We start from the raw sequence: 21,465 nt of genomic DNA on the forward strand, positions 1-21,465 counted from the left end.
CAGAGGCCTTTGCTCTTACAAACGCTGGCCTTTAACCACCGGCACAGATATAAACAGACTACAAACAACAAGACCCAAACAAACGTCGGCTCAGGTCTCAAGATTTTGCGTTTAGGCATCATGACAAACGTGGACGTATCAAACAACCTGGAGCGTCATGTTGCACGGTGGACATTTCCTCTTCTTGCCCGCACAAGGGCTTGTCGTAACCTTTTCGGACCCGTAGATCATGAGGAACTGCATTGTGAAATGAAACGCAAACTCCTGGAGATCTCTGAGCACGACCAAAGCCGGTGGAATTTTAACTTTGAGAGCAACTCTCCATTACCTGGAGATTACGAATGGGAGGAAATTTCAGAGGATAGTTTACCTTGTTTCTACAAAAATAAAGGGCAGATTAAGAGAGAGCGCGCTGGGGTGTCTGTCGACGCAACAGAAGATGCGTCCGCCACCGTTGACTGTGGATTTCACGGGTTATCAAGGAGTCCGGTTCAAGAACTAGCGGATGTCCCGAGTAAATCCAGCGAACTGAATCAGGAAAACCTCGCTTGTGCGATCAACTCGAGACCTGCTCGCTCTTCAGGCATCAAAAATAGACGAAAGAGGACATTAATCCCAGAGTCTACCAGAAACAGCACGCCACAAATTACAGGTAAATGTCTTGAAATTGCAAATAAAAACAAGGCGACGCGTTTCTGTTATTATAAAGTAAAGAGCATATAAGAATGTATAATGAAATCTTATGATTTTTCACCAGATTTCTTCCCGAAAAGAAAGCGGATCATTGAATCCAAATTGGACGAACGTTCCTCCCTTCAAGCCATCACATCCTCCAGCCTTGAAGTGACGCCACGTAAAACAATAAGATAATGGTACGTATTAACTCTGTCTACTTGAATCACTAGTTTTCGTTTTATTTTACTCCTTTTATTAATAGTGCACATTTACTCATTGCAAATATATGCCATTTCGAATGGGCTAATTTACAAGCAAAACGTGTAATTCGTGGTAACCCAGTCTCGAAGGAGTTCAATTCTCCGTCTTATATGAAATGTTTGTTTCTATGTAACAAGTGTTAATTTTGGTCATTTGCTTTGCTTTACAGATGTTTGCACTCTACGAAAAATGCAGCAGTCCACCTGTGTTTATCTGCGGAGCGGATAAAAGAAACAAGGGGACGAGACCTTTCTGAAATCAGATATACATGTAGCAATAATGGCTCCGCCAACAGAGACTTTGTTTTCCTGTACAATGTCTAAACGGTGCAATTTTTAAGTTTAAACTGTTTAGAGGGCTAGGCCACACAGCTCTAAATAGACTAGAAAAAAAACATTTTTCTTTTTAAATATGCTAATTTATTTTATTTATGTTTCCAGATAGTTTGACACTTTTTATTATTTACAGCTATTGTTATTGATTTTATTATTTGTGCCCATATGTTTTATTATGTGTTTTATTTAAGGGTTGTTTGCAACATTGTGTAAAGAATTTCTGAGCCGTGTGTTTTAAAATATTTTCTGTAGCCCACGTTGTATCTTTGAATCAAAATGTAAATTAAATTATATTTTTGCTAACTTAGTCGTTTTCGTGTCTTGGCTTATGAAAGTCGTATGCAGAATTGAGAAAATAGAGGGGGTGTGGATAAACGGCAAAAGATGTTTGCCCTACACTTTTCAAGCGTCAACATTTCGTCTTTGGGAAAAAATAGTCAAGTTTGGCCTCTAAACAGGATGGACTCAGCTGTTCCGCCCTTAGTGTTTGTGGGGAGGGATATGCGGACAGCTGCGTACTATAGGGAGGATTTAAATGCCATTTTCTTTCCATAATGAAGGAGGCAGGTGCCCTTGGAACCCCGCTTTGTCCACATAAGACCTTCATTTTCAGCACCCTCTCAGCTATCCCGCTAATGAAACACTTACCAAGACTTGAACAAAATGGGCTTCTTCTATTTACACGCCAACCACCTGCCTCCCCTCCCCCTACATACACACTGTGAATAACATTTACCATAGATACCACCACACGCCAAATCTTTAATGTCATTGAGCTTGGAGAAAAGCTATCACGAAACAAAGATATAGAAAAATAAATAGTGACCAAAACGAAATTTATTCGTTAAGAAAAATCGGTGCTATGGCAGCTTTCATATCTATAGAATTAAAACACTTCGTTTTTTTTTAGAAAGAAGAGAGATTTACGGGTCAATTCGGACAAAAGGTCGTTTTATTTGCTACGTTTTGAGTATTTCACTTTTATCTGTTTCCATTTGTGTCTCTTAAATATCAACGTCGTGAATTGTGTCTCAAATTACATAACAACAATAAGGCTTATTTTAAACAGTATTAATATGACACATTTGTGATTAAAGTAATACTCTTTGGGGCTTACTAAACAACACAACATTGATCATAATAAACTAGATATAATAATACTAATTTAATTTGGGGAAATGAAATGTAAAACAGGCGAGTGCGGTTTCTTTCGATATTACGCGAATAGCTGGAAAGTTCGTGACTCTCGCAAACTAAAATTTAGTTAAATACTAAAATCAGTCTTCAGGCGAATGTGCAATTTAACGAATTTTACACTCCTCTGGCAAACGTGTCGTGCGATTTCGTCGTTTGTAGTTTAGGTAAAGACTGCCAGTGTTTCACCAGATATAGCCTTTCTCTAAAGAAGTTTCCCATTTCCATGACCATCTGGCACCAAAAAAGGCGAAACGGAACAAAAGAAGCTAAAGGCGTAAGGCGAAGCGAGTGCCATCGCATTCACCTGCAAATGAGGCTTTGTGCTCTAATAGAAGCACTCGGTGCTCACAAATCCTGTTTGGTTTTGTTTCTAGTCCGTATCTAGTCGTGTGCTAGAAAACAGAGATAGGCTACTCCAATCCGCCAGCCTCCCTTGTCATGCCAACGATTGACCACAATTCGGATAATGAAACAAACTGTAGGTTTAGAGAGATGAAATTCAACTGAATATAAAATGACAGGGTACGCTTTTTAAAACGCACCGTGCATAAACCTTGAATATACTAAACTAAACGGAAATAATAATAAGTGCCAAATCAATGTAGCCTAAAAGTGTATTAATGCAATTCACTCCGTGTTTATAAAATACCTTGTAATGGAAAACTTGAATAAAATCTGGTAAAAATAATTATGTTAAAGAAATGAAAAAAACTTAATGAACGATTTTTGGTGTTTAATTATTTCATTTAAAATATGTAAACGTTTGCGACAATTCGTGCAAAAGACATCATTTAACTTAATATTATCAGATCACCGTGCACTTAAACAATAATACCGTTCATATTTTGTAATGAAACAGTGAAGAAATCGAACATAATGTATTGTAATGAACATTATTGTTTGATTGGTAATTTGAGGATATAAAATCCCCCCGGGTTTGACGGGGACCTCATTATTTGAGCTTTTACACTAAAATCATTATGTCCAGATTGTCAGGGTTTTCAATATGTTCCGTTATAGCTCAGCTGGGTTTCTTGACCAGATGGATTACCTCCTCTGGCTCATGGGACCTCGACTTTTATCATCAAATCCCATAGAGACACATTTATACAGCCCATGCAATCTGTACATCACTAAATGAAGTTAATTTAAATCCTTCTTCCTCCTAACTAAAGCATTATTAAAAATTTGTCTTAATTGTTGCATGTTGTATTTGAAAAAAAGTGAAATACTGTGCAATATTGTAATCCAAATAAAAAGGAAACAACTAGACATGTAAATAGTATTCCAGATATATGTGTGACTATTATAAATACACCCCTAAAATTATTTTAGCTTTGTAACCTTGTCAAAAAAAGTGAGATTTAGTTTTCAATTCCAAATTACCCCAATCGCATTCCAGTTTTAAAGGAATGAACAAATACACATGAAATAAATTCTTATCCCATGGTTTCCCCATTCATTACTTTTTGTTTTTCTGTATGTAACAGGGAAATCACTTTACCACCATTGCTGATCTTTCTTTGACACATACATCTGCAATTTGCAGCAAAACCATCAACCCATTCATCAGTTGTAGCCCTTTCTTGCCGTTTCTCTTTCACTCAAAAAACCCATAAAACAAGTGTAGGCACTGGCAAGCTGTGTCTTCAAGGCTGGATACACCTCTATGGGTTCACTAGCTTGGATTAATGGCATTTGGTCCTAAAGTTTGCTCAGCAGTCTCTGAGACAGTGACAGCAATACGTCCTTTTAAACGAATAACAAAGGCTTATCATTTATCCGGCGGCATATGGGCCAGACCCCCTCTCTAGCAGGTCTGCTTTCTGTGGTGCCTGCCAAAACTGTTGTCCTGTTGATTTCATTGTTGACATAGTTGTCCTGCCATGAGGAGGTATACGCTTAAGGATAGCAAGTGCTATTTTTAGTCCCTTTTCATATTGTGACTAAGTCCTTTTTTTCCTATTGCGACTATGTCCACTTTTTTATGTTGTGGTATGATTGTCATAGATTTGGTATTATCAAATAAAGCTCCGGCAGCTGTGCATGGATGCTTCTTTGCCTCTCCCAATAACTCAATTATATGACTGAACGTTAATGAAGACAAAATTGTCATGCTTCTCAGCAGCGTATATGTGATGGAATGTCTGATTTGTTGCACATATTACAGGTGACAATGGTCCATACGAGATGCTGTGCGTGAACAAAAGCAGAGTGGACAGCCGTGTTTCTGCCCAAGAAAAGGTCAGAGGGTGCACATGTAGTCATCCCCATAGCAACAAAGCCCCTCACCCCTGAGAGCAAATGTATTGTCATAAGATCATAGGTCACGGTGCTCTCCATATGGTCGTGTGCTGTCTCATTGATCTGTCGGGATGCTCTAAAGGAATTCTGAAAGTGTCACTGAAAGACTTTTAGAAAAGGACAACTGCTCCTGAATAACATAAATGCCTCCGCATAGCATCATTCTGGCCTGATGGTGGAAAAGAGCGGGAAACCGGGCTGACCACAAACCTGTGCTTGAATAGCAAAGACATTTGACTCACTGAATACATGATGCAAAACAATGTAGCGCTACAAACACACAGTTATTTATTTAGGATAAAACAAAAAACAATATAGCATTTTTCATTTGGTAAAAAAAACTTGAGCACAAAATAAAGCACTTAACATAAAAACGAGAATTGAAATGTATGCATTCAGTGTGTATTAGTTTTTTAAAGAAAAAAAAATCAGCTTTTGTATGCATGTAGAATTGTTGATTTGACATAAAATGAACTTGATTGGGAATTCAAAAGTCTTTAAACCTGATTCACAAATCCAGGCAGTGAATTTTAAGAGCAACGAGCATGCCCTTGTTCTTTATTGCAATCTTAAAAAACAAAAACAGTAAATTTCACACCACAACTAAATAATAATGAAAGTGTATAACATTCGATTAGAAAACAACAAAATGTTCACAAAGGGCCTGGTAACAATTTCTCTCCTTTAAAAAAAACTAACGAAACTGAAAAATCGTCTATTTTAAAAGGTTTAATTCTTACATAACTGTATGCTCTGTGTATACAGTACATATTATACATCTCTATATTCTTTAAAAGAAACAATTAAATCAGCCAAACCAGAACCTGGTCACACATTCCTCAACCTCAAACTATAATCTCATTTTAATCAAGCTAAATCAGTCCCAATTTCAGGCACTTTGTGATTTGGTGGCACTTTGGTGGAATCTCAGCTGTCCTCATGGGAGAGAGTGAGGTTTGTGCTAGAGAGTTGTTCATAGCTGGGCAGACTGTCCTGTGGCCCCGTCAGACAGAGGCTGGGTGATGGTCTGTGGGCGCTCTCTCTACATTCCTGTCGTCTTTTTGAATCACCCTGTCTCTCCTTCACTAATAGGAGGTTGAGAGACTCTGCAATACGGTTGAGGGTCCTGTCCATGTGTGTGATCTATGGGGAAGCAAGTGTGTGGTCTCAGCAACTTTAAAAACAGTGTCTAAAATAACAACGTCATGGCGCCTGTGTAAATAAACACTAGGCAGTCTGTGAATGCATTCTGTAACAGCAATTGAAAAAATAACCCGTATGTAGTGACTAGTAAGGGCGATATACATTTATTTTTCACATAATGTGAACAAGATTAGGGAGTGTGGAGTTGTGTGATCAAAAAGGTGATGAATAGCCCAGAGATTCAAATGACATGATCATGGTAAACTGGTTCATGTGTGACATTATGTCATTATTTCAAATGCAAACTAGATCTTGGCAGAGCTATTCAAAGAAGCTTAGAAAAGTACATGTTATCTATATATAAACTTTTAAACATATAACAAAGCAGTTTTTCATGCTATTGGCTGTGTATTTAAAGAAGCGTTTCCCTATATACAAGGATTGTTATTGAAAGGGAATGATGTTTGAGACAATGAAAACTATCAGACGCATACTTGTAAGTTTTCCTTATACAGTTGGGGAGCCAAATGTCATGAGGTTCTTTCCCCCTGGGTTACAGCTAAGTGACGTGTGGAGCCAGGGCTGTCTACACCCCATTAGAAATAACCAGACGAGTGTCTCCACGCCGGACCACAGTTTATACAATGATAGTGCCGCCACAGTCACACACAAACACATGTACACATGCACAAACACACTCTGCCATACTGCTCACGGCCTGAGATTCAATCATGTACACATATAGAGTCGCTCCCCATGTAGACAGATATACAAATATGCACACATGTTAGGGAGAAACAGCAAGATCTTTGAGTGGAAACTTGGGCAGAAAAGCAGTTAGATATGACTGAGTGCAAGTTCATGTTTCATAAAATCACATACAGCTTGTTATAATCCTATAAAAGACTTATATTTATAATAAAGATGTGCCATAAAAGCTTTCTCAGGGAAATGTCTGGAAAATCAGTACACTATAAAAATGCTTGGTTTCAACCAGTGCTAGATCAGAAAGGGACGGACCCAACCGTTCGTTGGGCTATGAATATTAACCTATGCTGGGTTGTTTCAACCCAAATGTTAGGTTGTTTTAATCCACTGTTGCATCAACTATAAACATTTTCTGGGTTCAATTTACCCAATATCTTGATTTGTTTGACCCAGCACTGGGATAAATATACTTAATATACTGTATATACTGTTCGATTAAAAACTGTAATTTAATTAAAAGAAATTAAGGAACATCTAACAAATCTCAAGCAATGCAGTCTGTGTGAGCACAACGGTAATGAATTGCTTTAGGCTGGTGTTTGCAGAAACGTTAATGCTATTTGTTCCTGTTTATGCCAGACACTGGCTGCTTCCTGTTTACCACAAAATGATGGGAACACTGTGTGTCACTGTATGGGGCGAGGTATCCTGTCAACACCGGATGCTGTCCACGCACACAACAAATGACAAATCTGCATGCAAATCTCTACAGACAAACGTCAAAGATTGTTTCCTTCTGGTTTTGAAATACAATTCATTTGGCTACTCAATGCATCATTCACCAACACAAAAATCAAGGAGATCAAGAATCCTACGATCCTCTGCTTTTATATGGTTTAAATATTCTATTAACTGATCTCTCCCAAAATATACAGTATCTTTGAAAAAATAAAAAGGTCCGGTGTATGAAATCTAGCGGCGAGGTTGGGAGTTACGAACGGCTCACTTCACCGCTGACCCCTCCCTTTTTAAGCACTAAGGATGACACAGGACTAAGATGTCTTCAAGTTTTTGTTTCTCTGCAGAAGGAGATAACGTATTTACAAAACAAACTCTATAGCAGTTTGTCAATTCAGAGCTACTGTAGAAACAAAATGGCATATTCCATAAATGGGGACGTGTTAATAGAATGTAAATAGAAATAGCAGTAAGGTCTTTACACATCTCTAAAGACACATTTATGTATATTATATTGCATTTCTGTCAATAGAGCTTCCAAAAAGACACACATTGGACCTTTAAAGAATAGTTTTAAAACACCCTTATTTCTACTTATTCCAAACATCTACACAACAAAAAGAGAGGCAGAAAGGGAGCGGGCCTATGAGAGAAGGATCATGTGAATAAGTGTGTATGCTGTTTTGAGTCCGTGTCTGGGATGAGTGCTGTTTGTAAAAGGATTTGGCTTGAGTGGCAAATGAACGGGAGCAGAGTGAGTGTTTGTAGAGCTCCTGAATCCCTGTCTTTCTAGCAGGCCAATAGACCTCTTACTTTTACACCAACTCAGTCACACACAAGCCAGAAAGCTGCTCTTTTTAGGCTCTTAACACCCTTATCAGCACACATCCCTCACAGACAATGTTTGAGCAGTCATCAAAAAGTGATGTTTGAGTGAGCGAAGAGAAAGAGAGAGAGGTTCATTCTGCCCCCAGGTGTTGCCTTGATGATTGAGGCTTAAAGATCTTTATCCGTCTTTCCTGTAAAACCATTTGAACTGAATGCATTTTAAGCTTGCTTTTGTTATTTCTGTGAATTATTTGCCTGATTTTTGACCATGCGTATAGCTCCCTAAAATGTGAAATATAATATGTAATATTAGTGTTTGGATTCCTCAATAGTTACTAAGTGGTGTTAGTCCTGTGTTTTGCAAGAACAACAATGCCCTTAATCTCCTGCCTAATCGCATGAAATTTAGCGAAACCCTAATCTGTCTGGAGCACAAATATTCAAGAGCTTTACCTTCTCCTCCATCCTGTTGAGTCTGGATCCGATAGTATTTGTGCCTTTGTCCCTCATGCGCTCTGCAGGACACAAAAATAGTGCAAGTCAGAAACATAATAAAAATACCAACTCTATAAACATAAGTTTATACTGATTGTTAGCAACGCATGATGGTCATGTAAAAGTAAGAGTGTGTAATGAGGGGCTCCCGTTTTACCTGAACTTGTCTGGTAGAGAGACAGCTTTCCTAAGGACTGATCCAGTCTGTTAGGGCCAAGCGCAGCACATGAAATGGTCATGGTTAAAATAGCAAATGAAATGACAAAGAATGGATGTACCTATAAAGCCTTGCATAGATTTTCAAAGTAAATGTATTTCCATGCTTAAGTAAATATACGGCTGGCTATTGAGACATAAAAGAATTCTGAGCCCACCTTCTCTGCAGCTCCTTGATGCGGACCATGAGGTTGATATGACCCTGGGAATACTGCTCAATTACATCTCTGACATCATACGGCTTAAGTGCTTGCTGCAGAAACACACATACTAGTTAGCATGTAGCATGCACCTATGTATTTATGCTTGTTTTTTAAAGGCAACTATTGCCTCTATTTTGCCATCTCTGTTTAAAACATAAAATTGCAGGTTACTTTATGCTTATCATTACCCAAGTTGACATCAAACTAATGCTTCAGTGATAAACAGAAAGACATCTCAACTCATAAATCATTATTATTAACGTGCAGTTTGTAAGGAGACAGTTTTGAACCCTATTTTTTATTTACGTGCTGACTGATTTTAATCAAAAGAAAAAAAGATTGCAGCAATAGTAAATCGACATGTACATATAATTCTTGTCATGTGACTTTTAAGTTTCTGAATTATTAAGGATTTTCTAATCTCTAGGTCAGTGGTTCTCAAACTTTTTTTGCTTAAGTACCCCTTTTTATGATTTTTTCAGGCCAAGTACCCCTTCCGCAACATTTTGCATTAAAATGCAGTGAAATGAGAGTCAGACAGTTATTATATCTGATGCCCCCTAAGTAGGTTTATTACTTATAAACATTTCTGTATGTACTGTAGCTTTACGCAACTATGTACATTTTTTTTTACTTTTAACCACAACCTCTCCTAACTTACATTATTTCGCGCCCAGACACTGCTCCTGATTCCGGTCTCAAAAAAGAATTCTTATAAATTGAAATGCATTTTAAAATTATGAGTTAATTTTTTATGCATATTTGTGTAGTACTAATTTCCTTTAACAATACTACTATCATAATTTATTGATTTTCATTGTTTATTCCTAAATTTCATTTTCTCTCATGTACCCCCTGCAGTACCCCTGCAGTACCCCTGGGGCTACACGTACCGCCATTTGGGAACCACTGCTATAGGTCAATGAAGTGTGAATGAAAGAGATCGTCACAAGGTTCATCACATTTGACTTGCGATAAAACCAGATCAAACAAGCCTTGAGGGCTCAAATCTTTTCCGATTGTCACCTTTGAGGAAAAGGATTCGCATCTGCCGACACCAAACCTAGAACCCTGATCAAACGCTCACAGCGTTCTGGGCAGGTTGAACACAGGTGATGATGCCCGTGGCTGTGTCCGATTATTTGAAGGTACTGAATGACATGTGGTGGACGTGTGAAGCTCCGCGTTCACTACAGAACTCAATTTGGGTTTAAACAGTCTGAGTTAAATATACAAACGTTCACACATCTTTGGCACAAATGAGGCAACTCAGGAAGAGCTAAAGCCTTTCAAACGAGAGCAAACATTGTCATGACATCAGACACAGCGAATCTAGGCAGCAGCATCTGACAAACACTCCAAGTGTGTGTTCTGTGTCGCAAGAGCGTGTGAGAGGAGGGAAAATAAGGGGACTGAGAGATGACTAAGGCTTTCAGGTCAAACGAAAGGATGTAGAGACGATGGGAGGGTAAAGAGAGAAGGCAAATAAAGTGGAGTAACGAGTATCAAATATCACACAATCGCACGAAAGTAGGAGAAAGTGTGTGGGACGGCTGTTAGGGGAATTCTCTGACATAGTAGGTTCTTTTGAGGACCCAGGAAGGGCATTTGGTAAAACTGGGACAGAAATCTTATTTACACTCTCAACTTGTTCATGGCTTAACCTCTAATTTGTCAAAAAATGTTAATCAGAGTCTGACTGAAATTCTTCAAGGATTTTAAATTAAATACGCAAAAGTAAAACTTTTACTTTGTAGTATAAATATATTTTGTATATATAGTATTAATTTTATTGAATTAAGTTGAAAGGTTTTTTCCTCTCGCACACTTTTTTTCATTTTGTTTTTAGAGTGTTTGTTCTTTGCTTCTGGGAAATTTATATTAATTCAAGTTAATTTGTTCAATTTGCAACAGAATCTGTGCAAAACAATGCATACATTTTTTTTCTAATTATAAATCCGTAACAAATAGGCAAAAAACTTACCTGGAACTTCTTTTTGGCCACAAAGTAGCGCATTTTCTGGATGACACGGATGGCTGTGCGGTGAGAATCCCGCAACCTGTTTGTGTGTTGCGATCATCACAGAGAGAAATTCTTTAAGATTTTGCATAATAATTATTAAATCCAAATATCATACAACCACATTGAAAAAACTTGTATTACTCATCACTTTTACTGTGAAGCTACTTAATAACTACAATGTTTATTTTCAGGGACACTGAAGTGATGCCTCACATAATGGCTTTATATCATCCCTAACTAACTTTCTATAATCAATCCCCTGCCCTTTCGCATTTTCAATATCATTTGCAAAACAATACTATCAGTCACTAGCAGGCCCTCAGGTGCAGCCCAAAGCCACTCCAGCTGCTGTTGATCTGGACTGGACTTTAGCAAGTGGCCATTGAGCGCAAGGGTCACGACCAGGACACAGTGTCTAAGAGAAAATACAACACTCTCTGCTTTTCAAAGGTTTCAAAACACACAGCACTGAGATTTGATGGGGGAAGGGGGTCGACTCCCAGGAGACCCAAGGTTATCTAGGGGAACAGGCAGCTGTCACAAAGATGAATAATCATACGTACACTTTCCCCTGCACGTCTATATGCGCCTGTATCGTGTTAGCATGCTAAGGCATGTGTCTGTTGCATGTCACTCTGACAGAATACTGAGCGCACTCGCACAAGTTCCTTTAAAATGCATTAGGAGTAGACTGGCTGCAGGCTATCAAGCCTCATTGACTTAATGGACATGGCTGCTTGACAGTTTCTGGTTTCTCCCTGACTGAGGACTACGGGGAAATGAGGGATAAGGCATATGCCATGCTTCAGGCGACTGCCAATTTACTGCTCTTTGGTGCCGTGTTCAAGACTTCCATCGGCATCCCTTTGGGTCATTTGCCAGTGGTTGGTTTTGTGCATTATCATAGTCTCAGCTATGCCTATGTCTATTTATTTGCACCTGACAAGAGTAGGAAAGGAGGCAATGAAAAACTTCAGATAACGGAAAATTTGAAGCTACTTCGCATGCTAAAACGCATTGTTGAGTCAAATATTTAAACCATGTCTTTAAGGTCAAGAGAAATACATTCAGTCAGATTTGGCTGTATGTAGTATATAGCAGCTGTGTTGATATACTATCTCAGATGGAAATAATTGAGATAAGCCTTCTATTTAGGCTTCATTTCAAGTACTAAATGAAAAAAATTTGGGGGAATTTATGTACTGTATGTGTGTGATACAAATGCGCATCAATATGACAGTACTTTGACTTTTTGCTCTCAATTTGTCATTCACTTTAACCACAAAATCTAAACTGAACCCCTCAAGCTAGAATCTCCGGGCCGTGTGCACAGAGTTCAGGAATCATACCTCTTTGGGTGATTGTCATTCCAATGGAGAATATAAAGGAGAGAGAGAGAGAGAGCAAGGTGGGATACAAGAGATAGAACATGGGAACCACCCCATCTGTCCCTAAGGCAGCGCCACTTCCTCTCTCCAGTCATGGTTACCAGCATAGCAACGCTGGTCTCATGACCTCAGCAGGGTCACCATCTGCCTCTAGTGCTGGCACAAAGCCTGGCTAATGGTGAACACTGGTGGAGACTTGCGCAAAGGGAGAAGGACTCCCACTGGGACGGAGAGAAAGATAAAGAAAATGATGGAGAGACACATACAAACTGAGAGGGAGAGAGAAAAAGAGGAAATCATATGAGGTCTTCTTTCTGCCAAAAGCATACTGCAACTCTCATACGTTCCTGATCTTATTTGTTAAATTTGTCAGCTTAAAACAATAGCAGCCAGATGTGAAAGAAATGACATGTTCACTAGAGGGCTACCAATGACTCAGAGGTATCGTCCAGATAAACAAAAGGAAAAGCCTCACCTGCACTTTGTTTCTTTATGTATGAAAATAATGTGAAAAATAATCCCACACTGATGACAATACTTAGTGTAAGAAAAAGATTAAAGCTGGCAGTGTTAAATGTGTCTTAATGTGGCATACTGATTACAAAAATAAACTATAGAATTCAGAATTACAGATCATCACTAAAAGATAAGCTATACTGTGATCATTTTATTTATTTATACATTGCTAGATTTCTATCTTTGCGTCCTTGTCCATGTAAATAGTAACCGATGTTGTATTTGTGACAATGGCCATCATAACTACACCAAACAAAGATCAAAGAGGTGCATTTTGGGACAGGAAATAGACGTCATCAGTACCATCAACACTTTAGGCCACAGCATCCATCTCCCCCCTCTAATTAACTAACAGGGCGTGATCAACAACACCCGGTCAGTTTGACCTCAAAACGCAAGTTTGGACAATGATGTCAACCATTCTATGCATCCATCAGTTAGCGGAGAGTAGACGAACACCTGATCCAGGACTAAATACAAACATGTGCAGCAGGACCTGTATTGATTAGAGCTAAATAGCTGCCATGCCGGGGGCTGGCAGGAGCTAAGAAGGTAATAATGAGATGCTTTAGAGAGATAAGGGGGAATGGAAATCTTGTGGTCGCATTAAACTATTCTGCTTATTAAACACTAACCTGTCGTGTTATCTGAAATTGAGTGATATTTGTGCATGTGTAGGTGAAAATCAATGGCTTGTTGTTTGACCCCTGCCCAGAGGGTCTCTGCTTATCTAATTGTAAACAAAAGTAGACAAACAGGAAACATGATAATCAGTGGGCTTCACTCTAATCTTATTGCTAAACAGTATCCGTGAACACAAACTCTGTCACACTAACATTGCCTCAGAGCTACCGCACACTGCGTGACTAAAACTCACACGAACAGATATGCGACTATTAATCAATAGGTGTGTGAATATGTAAAATGACAGAAAGATGACAATGTAGTTTCTCAGAGAAAGCAATGGTAGCCAAAAGTGATGCCCGGGGGGTACATTATATATACAATATGTGCTTTTAATGCTCCTTTGGGTTCAATGAAACAATCAAATTATGACTTGTTTTGTACACTTGTACATTGCATTTATTGGACACAATTATTTTATAAAAAATAGTTTTTTTTCCAAACAAAAAAACACAAAAAGCTGACAGAAAAGTTTATCTAGTGATAGTTCACCCAAAAAGAAAATTATGTCATTTCAAACCTGTATGTCTTTCTTCCACGGAACACAAAAGAAGATATTGTGAAGAATGTTGGTAACCAAACAACGGCGGTACCCATTCACTTCTATTGCATTGACACAAAACCAATGCAAGTCAATGGATGCCTCCGTTGTTCGGTTTGTAATGACAAGAGGGTGAGTACATGGTTATTTTTGGGTGAACTACTTTAATAATATTTGTAAATCCTGTCTTGTGTTAATATTTACGTTGTCACTCTCCTAGTCTATGTCTTTATAAACTCTGCAAATGTGTTGTAATTTTGTGCCAAGTTTAATTTCATAACCCAAGTATAACAGAAGAAAAAGAAAATTGTAGACGTCAAATGCCCAAACTTAGATATCACTTTTGGCCGGGACTGTACAATCTTACCACAGGTCGCCAGTTGTCTAGTGTCAACTTTTATTTCTTTTAATGTTTTTAGAAGAAACATCACAGATAGTGTTCTAACTGAGAACAGCAATAAGTCTTATGAGCTATAAAAAAGCTATAAAAGAGCAACCTTTCAGCAATAACATTTTCCTAAGGGCAGGCAACGGATACATTGTTCTACTCTATTGTTCTAACAGACTAGCACAGCACCCTACCGGCAATGTAAAGTTCCAAGACTTTAAAGGCACGATATGAAACTGAACCGAATCATGCAGAAAGTGGCCAGATCCTCAAACCCTCTCTAATGTTTTGTTACATCATATGATGAATCACAAACACATGTCAATTACCCCAATGTCCCCCACAGAGGACATGTGCGCTCAGCTGACTTGTCTCGGCGAGTCAAAAGAGGAAGACCTTTGTGTGGCGGTGTTGCGCCGCAGGCTGCGGGATCGCGGCACTATGGCACTAAAGGGCTCATGGGGGCCCTGTGTATCTAAGAATAGCTCTCTGCAAGAGGAGGGGGAAGAGCACACTGATTAGCCGCCGTCTGAGAATCCTGTAAAGTACATTATCCTAAATGATGCCACCGTCTTCCTCCTGGAGCTGAAATGCCTCAATGATATTTTAATAAGCGGTCAGCTACGATAAGAGACACTGTGCCAGTAATGACTGATAATTGCTGACCAGAGGCCAGACGTTCCACTATGGTAAGGACCCGTGGGGCGGGGCCTGGGCTGCTGGCCAGATGCCATCACACAAAGACAAGATGCGGGCGCACACACGCAGCGGGGGTTCCTTTGGCTTCAGCCGGGCAAAGACCTCTTTCATCCCGAGCATCAAAGAGCTAGACTACTACGCAAAGTATTAAATATCCTTATGAAGAGTGACACAGAGGGACGCAACATTTACTCTGACGTTGAGCCCTTTGGAGCATAACACCATGACTAAATGGCTTATGTTCCAAACTTGTGGCCTCGTATGATCCTAAACATTATAGCAGAAAAGAAATTGACAGTGTTCATCTCAGCACAGGTCTTTAAACATCACCAGGGGCCTCCCGGCCTATTGTCATATCGTATTGCCAACTTACAAAGTCACTAACTTACCCGGGCCCTCCAAAAGAAACTGGATATGACCTGTTGATATTATTTTCACCAGAAATATTGAAGTTCAGAGACAAGAAATGTATTGTCGAATTAACAAAGGTGTTATTTGTGATTCATTTAAAGTAATAGTTCATCTCCCCAATTTTTTTTTCAAATATTTACTCACCCTCTTGTCATTTCAAACCTTTATAACTTTTCTGCAGAACAAAACTGAAGATATTTTGAAGAATGGTTTCAACTGGCACCCTTTCACTTGCATTGGTTTTGTGTCCATTCAATAGAAGTGAATGGGGACCAGTGCGGATACTGACTTTCTTCAAAATATCTTCTTCTGTGCTCTGCAGAAGAAAGAAATTCCATGAAATTACAAGAGTGTGAGTAAATGAACTATCACTTTAAATGTGAGAAATTGTAACCTATACAAATGTTGGTATACTTTATTATATCTATAAATACACTCACCTAAAGGATTATTAGGAACACCATACTAATACCGTGTTCGCCTTCAGAACTGCCTTAATTCTACGTGGCATTGATTCAACAAGGTGCTGAAAGCATTCTTTAGAAATGTTGGCCCATATTGATAGGATAGCATCTTGCAGTTGATGGAGATTTGTGGGATGCACGAAGCTCCCGTTCCACCACATCCCAAAGATGCTCTTTTGGGTTGAGATCTGGTGACTGTGGGGGCCATTTTAGTACAGTGAACTCATTGTCATGTTCAAGAAACCAATTTGAGATGATTCGAGCTTCGTGACATGGTGCATTATCCTGCTGGAAGTAGCCATCAGAGGATGGGTACATGGTGGTCATAAAGGGATGGACATGGTCAGAAACAATGCTCAGGTAGGCCATGGCATTTAAACGATGCCCAATTGGCACTAAGGGGCCTAAAGTGTGCCAAGAAAACATCCCCCACACCATTACACCATCATCATAATTGCATTAATGAGAAATTTAACAGGTGTTCCTAATAATCCTTTAGGTGAGTGTATATGAAAAGTATTGAAAAGGGGAACTGCATTTTAAAGCTTACTGATTACAGGAATTTGTCAGATTACTTGTCACTGCGTTCACTGTGTGCAGCGTTGTGTTACAAAGTTCTACAGAGAGTCTTGCTGGGCTCTTGGTCTGACAGCAAATGAAAAAATCATCTGGGATGTGTTCCTTTTTTCTGAGCGACTTTCTCTCTCTGTCTGTCTCCCTCTCTCTTTCACTGCTTGGCTGACTCTCGCTCCATGTCCCTCGTTAGCTCTAACACACTGTAACGAAACACAATTACTGTTAAGGGGGGAAGAAAAGGGGCCGTGACGAGCAAGATAAAGAAACTTGTGCTGGCAAGCCGCGCTGAAGAGGCATTAGTGAGCCAATGTTTCTGTCCCATTCAGCACGCCTCACACACCGTCACACACTCCTTACACACACACACAAACACACACTCGTGTTACACACGTTATACCCAAAACTTAATGTACATCTTAATGAAATATTTGATAGTATTTTTCAAAAAAGTTCAGGCCTAAAACCTCCCCCAAAAAAGAGAAGTATCATTTAAATGAAAAAGATATGCATATTGAGAAAATGCATGCTTTTGAGCAAATGTGTATACAGTGCACTCATATATAAACTATATAAACATTTCTGTGAAATTGCCAGCATGGAGATTATTGCACTGTGTAACAAGAGTATTTCTAACAAAAGTCACTGTTGCAGTCTTCAGCCCAGGAGCCCATTACGACCAGAGCCGCTTGTCAATCAGGCTATTGTTGGCGTGTGTAGAGCTGCAGACAATGGCTCTTTGTCTCTGGACCAGTGTAGACGGCCTGGCTTTGCCTCTGCCACTAGAAGTCCTTCTCTGTTTACTGAGAATAAATCAATCTTTTCAGCCCGGGTCTCCTTTGGTAAACCTCACACCACTACAAGACTGCTACAGCAGATACGTGCGAGTACAAATGGCACTTTTAGATGCACCTGCGTTTGCTTTGATTTCATCATGTATACAAGAGCATACTTTCTTTAACCCAGAAAGCCACAAAGGTGCTTTTGTGTTTGATATGTAAAGACTACTTCACTAAACAGCCTGAAAAAAATCAAAGCACTAACTGTTTACCAGGTCTAGCTTTACTACAAAAAATCTGCTCTTTATCAAATCTTGAATTTTTAGATAAGCTTACAGAGGGTGTATATTTCAAAGTCCGAAATAGGTGTTTTAGGAATGCACGGTCAGAAAGATGTTTTTGTCACATTGTTCTTTCCCAACCCCCAATGCAGGCAAAATGTTTCAGCTGCAGGCACGAGGAGGTTTTTGTGCCTCTCCCACCTCTTGAGTTAACAGCCTGGGTCAAAGGTCAGAGCAGGACAAATGTCCGAAAGGAGAGAATAGGAGCAAAGTAGAGGAGAGCCGATAATGCAGCAGATGAGGAGAGAGTAAAATAGAGATGAGTAGAGTTGCACAGAGGAGAGGTTTCGACTCTGGTCTTTTCGAGTCCCCACCCTACTCCGCTGGACATAAACAAATAAACACACGCTCACACCCACAGTGAGCGAGAGAAGAAAGAGAGAGAGGGAGGGAGAGAGAACAGAGAGGCAGAGAAAAGCCAGCTGTTACCATTGCATCTCAGTGTGAGGCGAATGAAAGCTCATTAAACTTCAAAGATCAAATAAAAGCTTGTAATGACAAGGCGCCTTTGTAGAGGAGACGCAATATGTCTACTACGAATGAGGATTTAGAAAGGAATCATACCTCTGATTTTTTTTATCTAATTATAATGTCAAATACAGACGATTTGGTGGAAAAGACCAAGCATAGGGTCCAAGCAACGTTGTAAGAGTAGCATTTTTATTGGATTTTTTTGTAAATGTTATCCCTTATTTGGACTAACACAAGAGCAAGCAAACACAATGATTCTAGCCTTAAATATGTCAGAGATTAAAACTAATTGTGTTTCAGAAGAGCTTTTTGTATGAACAAAAAAACACAGATCAACCTGTTTTTTCTGCATGTGCATTTACCAACACAAAATAAATGCCTTCAAAATGCAGATTTTCCCAATGAGCACAACATAAACACTGAATCAGTCCTCTGAATCAAAAGACATGAGCATAGCGAGGGTTAGGTTCTTCAAAAACACCTCCGCTGCCCTCTTGTGGCTTTCGGAAAAAAAAATCCAGAAACAGACCTGAAACACTTCTTCTCAGGTTGGCATTTTACATAATGCTAAGAGTGAAACAACAGAAAGTTATGGACAGACACAGTAGAGCAATGGATCCCAGTCCACCCTCTAGATGGACTTTATACCCACAACCGAGACACGGTTCATTAGATTATTCAGAGAGTGGATCGGTCTATTGCCTGTTTAAGTAAATGGTTTGCTGTGCACAGGCTTTGCGCTGTTCCACATGCTGGACGGCTAATGGGGCATAGAGATTCTGATAATGACCCCCTCTCAGGCAACCTAAAGCCTGACACATAACCACTTTTCATGGGAATGCTTTGGGGCACAGAAACATACACCATTTCGTGCACTTTGTCGTCTAAAAATTGCTGAGTTTGATGTGGGTGGGCTCGGAAAGCTGAGATGTGCTCCAACAGAGATGGCACATGTGTGTTAACCCTGTTTTAAAGATTTGAGATGGGAATTCAGTGACCTCAGAGATTAGCAGGCTGATTAGACCCTGTTCGCATTTATAAAGACAAAACTGCCAGTGTGAACTGCCGGGAAACAGGGTGTACTTACTCTTACACTTACTTTAACACTTCATTTCTGATCAACAGCTGGACTATAATGTATCATGTCATCTGAAATGGTTATGCAACATTATAAGTAGAGGAAACATGGTGAGAAATGAACTATTGTTTAGGGTAAAAATGTCATTGAAGTCGACAGAAATGCCTTTAAGGCATGCCTTGGGTTACTTTTTTGTACCATCTGGCATACTGCTGGTTTGCTGTATATTCAGAAGAAAATAAATACATTTTATTGTGCTATATGAATTTAAATAAAGTATTTTACATAAATACCACAGATGGTTAAAATAAACCCTAAAATATGCCCTAATGCAAGTAAAAATGTTCCAATAAGGCAAGTTTAGCTCCTTCATGGAAAAGTTAATTTTGGTATAATTAGTGGTGAGGATATTTGAGGAATTTTCGGACTCCGGTGTGACCACTGTTGAACTTCTTGAACCATGAATAATTGACTCTATGTCGTCTACAGCAGTCAGAAAGTCTCAGTTTAAATTGCATAAAAAATTCAAGTTCTTACTCACTGAGACACATGAGTGACTGGAAGGAGTGAAATGTCTCTCTCTGCATCAATCTCCAATTCATCTGCAATGCTGCTGCACCTCTGCAGGGGAGGTCGAGACTGCACTTCCAAAAACCCAGCAGATTTATTTACTAAAGACACACAAATACACAAAATATGACATAGTGTTGCCTTTGCTTAAAGATCTTACAGTTATTCCAGAGGACATTTTCCAATTTTAGCAAAGCCATAACATTCTGTTACATACTTGAATGTGGAGGGTACTGAAAAGAGGACAGAGAGTTCCAAGATTGCTCATGCTCTGTAAGGAGAAAGAGACTCAGTGATAACAAACTGCACATTTCAAATGAATTGATGTGAATACATGCTGTTCCATGTTCAGTTTACACTGTTATTCTACGCCATTTCAAATGTTTTCATCTGGATTACGGAATATTAATTTTGACTTGAAGTTAACCTGATGTTTTTTTAACAGAATGTAAATCAGCGATGAAAGTGTTTGAATTATCAGTAGACAGCAGTATATAAAGCCCTTGGACATTGCATATATGGATTTATCAGTGGGCCGATGTCATGGTGCGAAAGAATAATATGTCAACTTGTGACTGACTTAGATTTAATTCATAGCTGTTCCTTGATAAACTATTAACGGGATCCAGAATAAAAGTTTGTGTTTACATAATAGGCAATATGTCTGTGTAATGTGCATATAAATGTTTTAGTTACAAACACATACATGAATATGTTTAAAGGGGTCATATAAAGAACACGTGTTTTTCTGTGTCTTTGGTGTATTATAAGTTGCCCATGCATGTATTAGACACGTAAAATTGCAAAAACTAAAGTGTCGGAACAAAAGATGCATAATATCTAAAAGCGAATGCTCACCCAGTCATGCCTGAAACACCTTGTGTAATCACACCCCTTCAAATCCACGTCAGTTCGTGGTATGAGTTGACTAACACCACCCAAATGTAAACACAAGTAAGGTGGGCGTACCTGTCAGTACAATTGCTTTGGAACCTGATGTTCCAAATATGGTAAGAGGCGTTACATTTTTGTCACACGCTTGCTAATTAGTTAAGTAAGTTAAGTAAGTAATATCCAAAATTTTGTACATCATTTAAATTCTATATAAATATATACATTCAAATATGTTTGTGTTAATACAAACAAAATAAATATCCACAGAGCAAAGAAACACAAACTTTTATTCTGGAAGTGATTATTCACGATTAATTGTTGAACAGCCCTACTAGAACATATTTTTACATTGTTTTTTCTCTCTGTGTATAGGGGCTTGTTGAATAGGGTGGGTAAGATTGTTTCATAATGTATAGGTTGTAAGTTGATGGGAATGAATCTATAAAAGATTGTAAAAGAAAACTGCAACTACTGAATATGTCTGTTGAATGAAAACACACCACATCAAAACAGAGATGCAAAAAAGGCCACACAGATCAGTG

At 38.9% G+C, this 21,465-nt stretch overlaps 2 protein-coding genes across 3 annotated transcripts in view; one reads left to right on the forward strand and one right to left on the reverse strand.

The window, feature by feature from the left end:
- Positions 1–26: 26 nt before the first annotated feature.
- On the forward strand, positions 27–1,574 carry cdkn1ca (cyclin dependent kinase inhibitor 1Ca). Its single transcript, XM_056755598.1, has 3 exons — positions 27–652; positions 758–872; positions 1,106–1,574. The coding sequence occupies exons 1-2, from the start codon at positions 121–123 to the stop codon at positions 868–870; spliced, it is 645 nt and encodes a 214-aa protein (XP_056611576.1). The 5' UTR covers positions 27–120; the 3' UTR covers positions 871–872; positions 1,106–1,574.
- A 3,612-nt stretch (positions 1,575–5,186) lies between these two features.
- The window catches only part of kcnq1.1 (potassium voltage-gated channel, KQT-like subfamily, member 1.1), a 28,330-nt gene continuing 12,051 nt past the window's right edge, over positions 5,187–21,465 (reverse strand). For both annotated transcript variants that reach the window (XM_056755483.1, XM_056755475.1), the window contains 7 exons: positions 20,247–20,300; positions 20,001–20,130; positions 11,088–11,163; positions 9,059–9,153; positions 8,842–8,888; positions 8,643–8,704; positions 5,187–5,915 (listed from right to left, as the gene is read on the reverse strand). In XM_056755483.1, coding sequence (XP_056611461.1) covers positions 5,700–5,915; positions 8,643–8,704; positions 8,842–8,888; positions 9,059–9,153; positions 11,088–11,163; positions 20,001–20,130; positions 20,247–20,300 — 680 coding nt within the window. In that variant the 3' untranslated portion in view covers positions 5,187–5,699. The remainder of the gene's footprint in view (positions 5,916–8,642; positions 8,705–8,841; positions 8,889–9,058; positions 9,154–11,087; positions 11,164–20,000; positions 20,131–20,246; positions 20,301–21,465) is intronic.

Source organism: Triplophysa dalaica, chromosome 1, assembly GCF_015846415.1.
Source record: "Triplophysa dalaica isolate WHDGS20190420 chromosome 1, ASM1584641v1, whole genome shotgun sequence".
NCBI classification, from domain to species: Eukaryota; Metazoa; Chordata; class Actinopteri; order Cypriniformes; family Nemacheilidae; genus Triplophysa; species Triplophysa dalaica.

Coding starts and splice junctions, on each gene's coding strand:
- cdkn1ca (XM_056755598.1), top strand. CDS start 121: ATGACAAACGTGGACGTATCAAACAACCTGGAGCGTCATGTTGCACGG. Junction 653..757: donor CAGCACGCCACAAATTACAG/GTAAATGTCTTG, acceptor ATTTTTCACCAG/ATTTCTTCCCGAAAAGAAAG.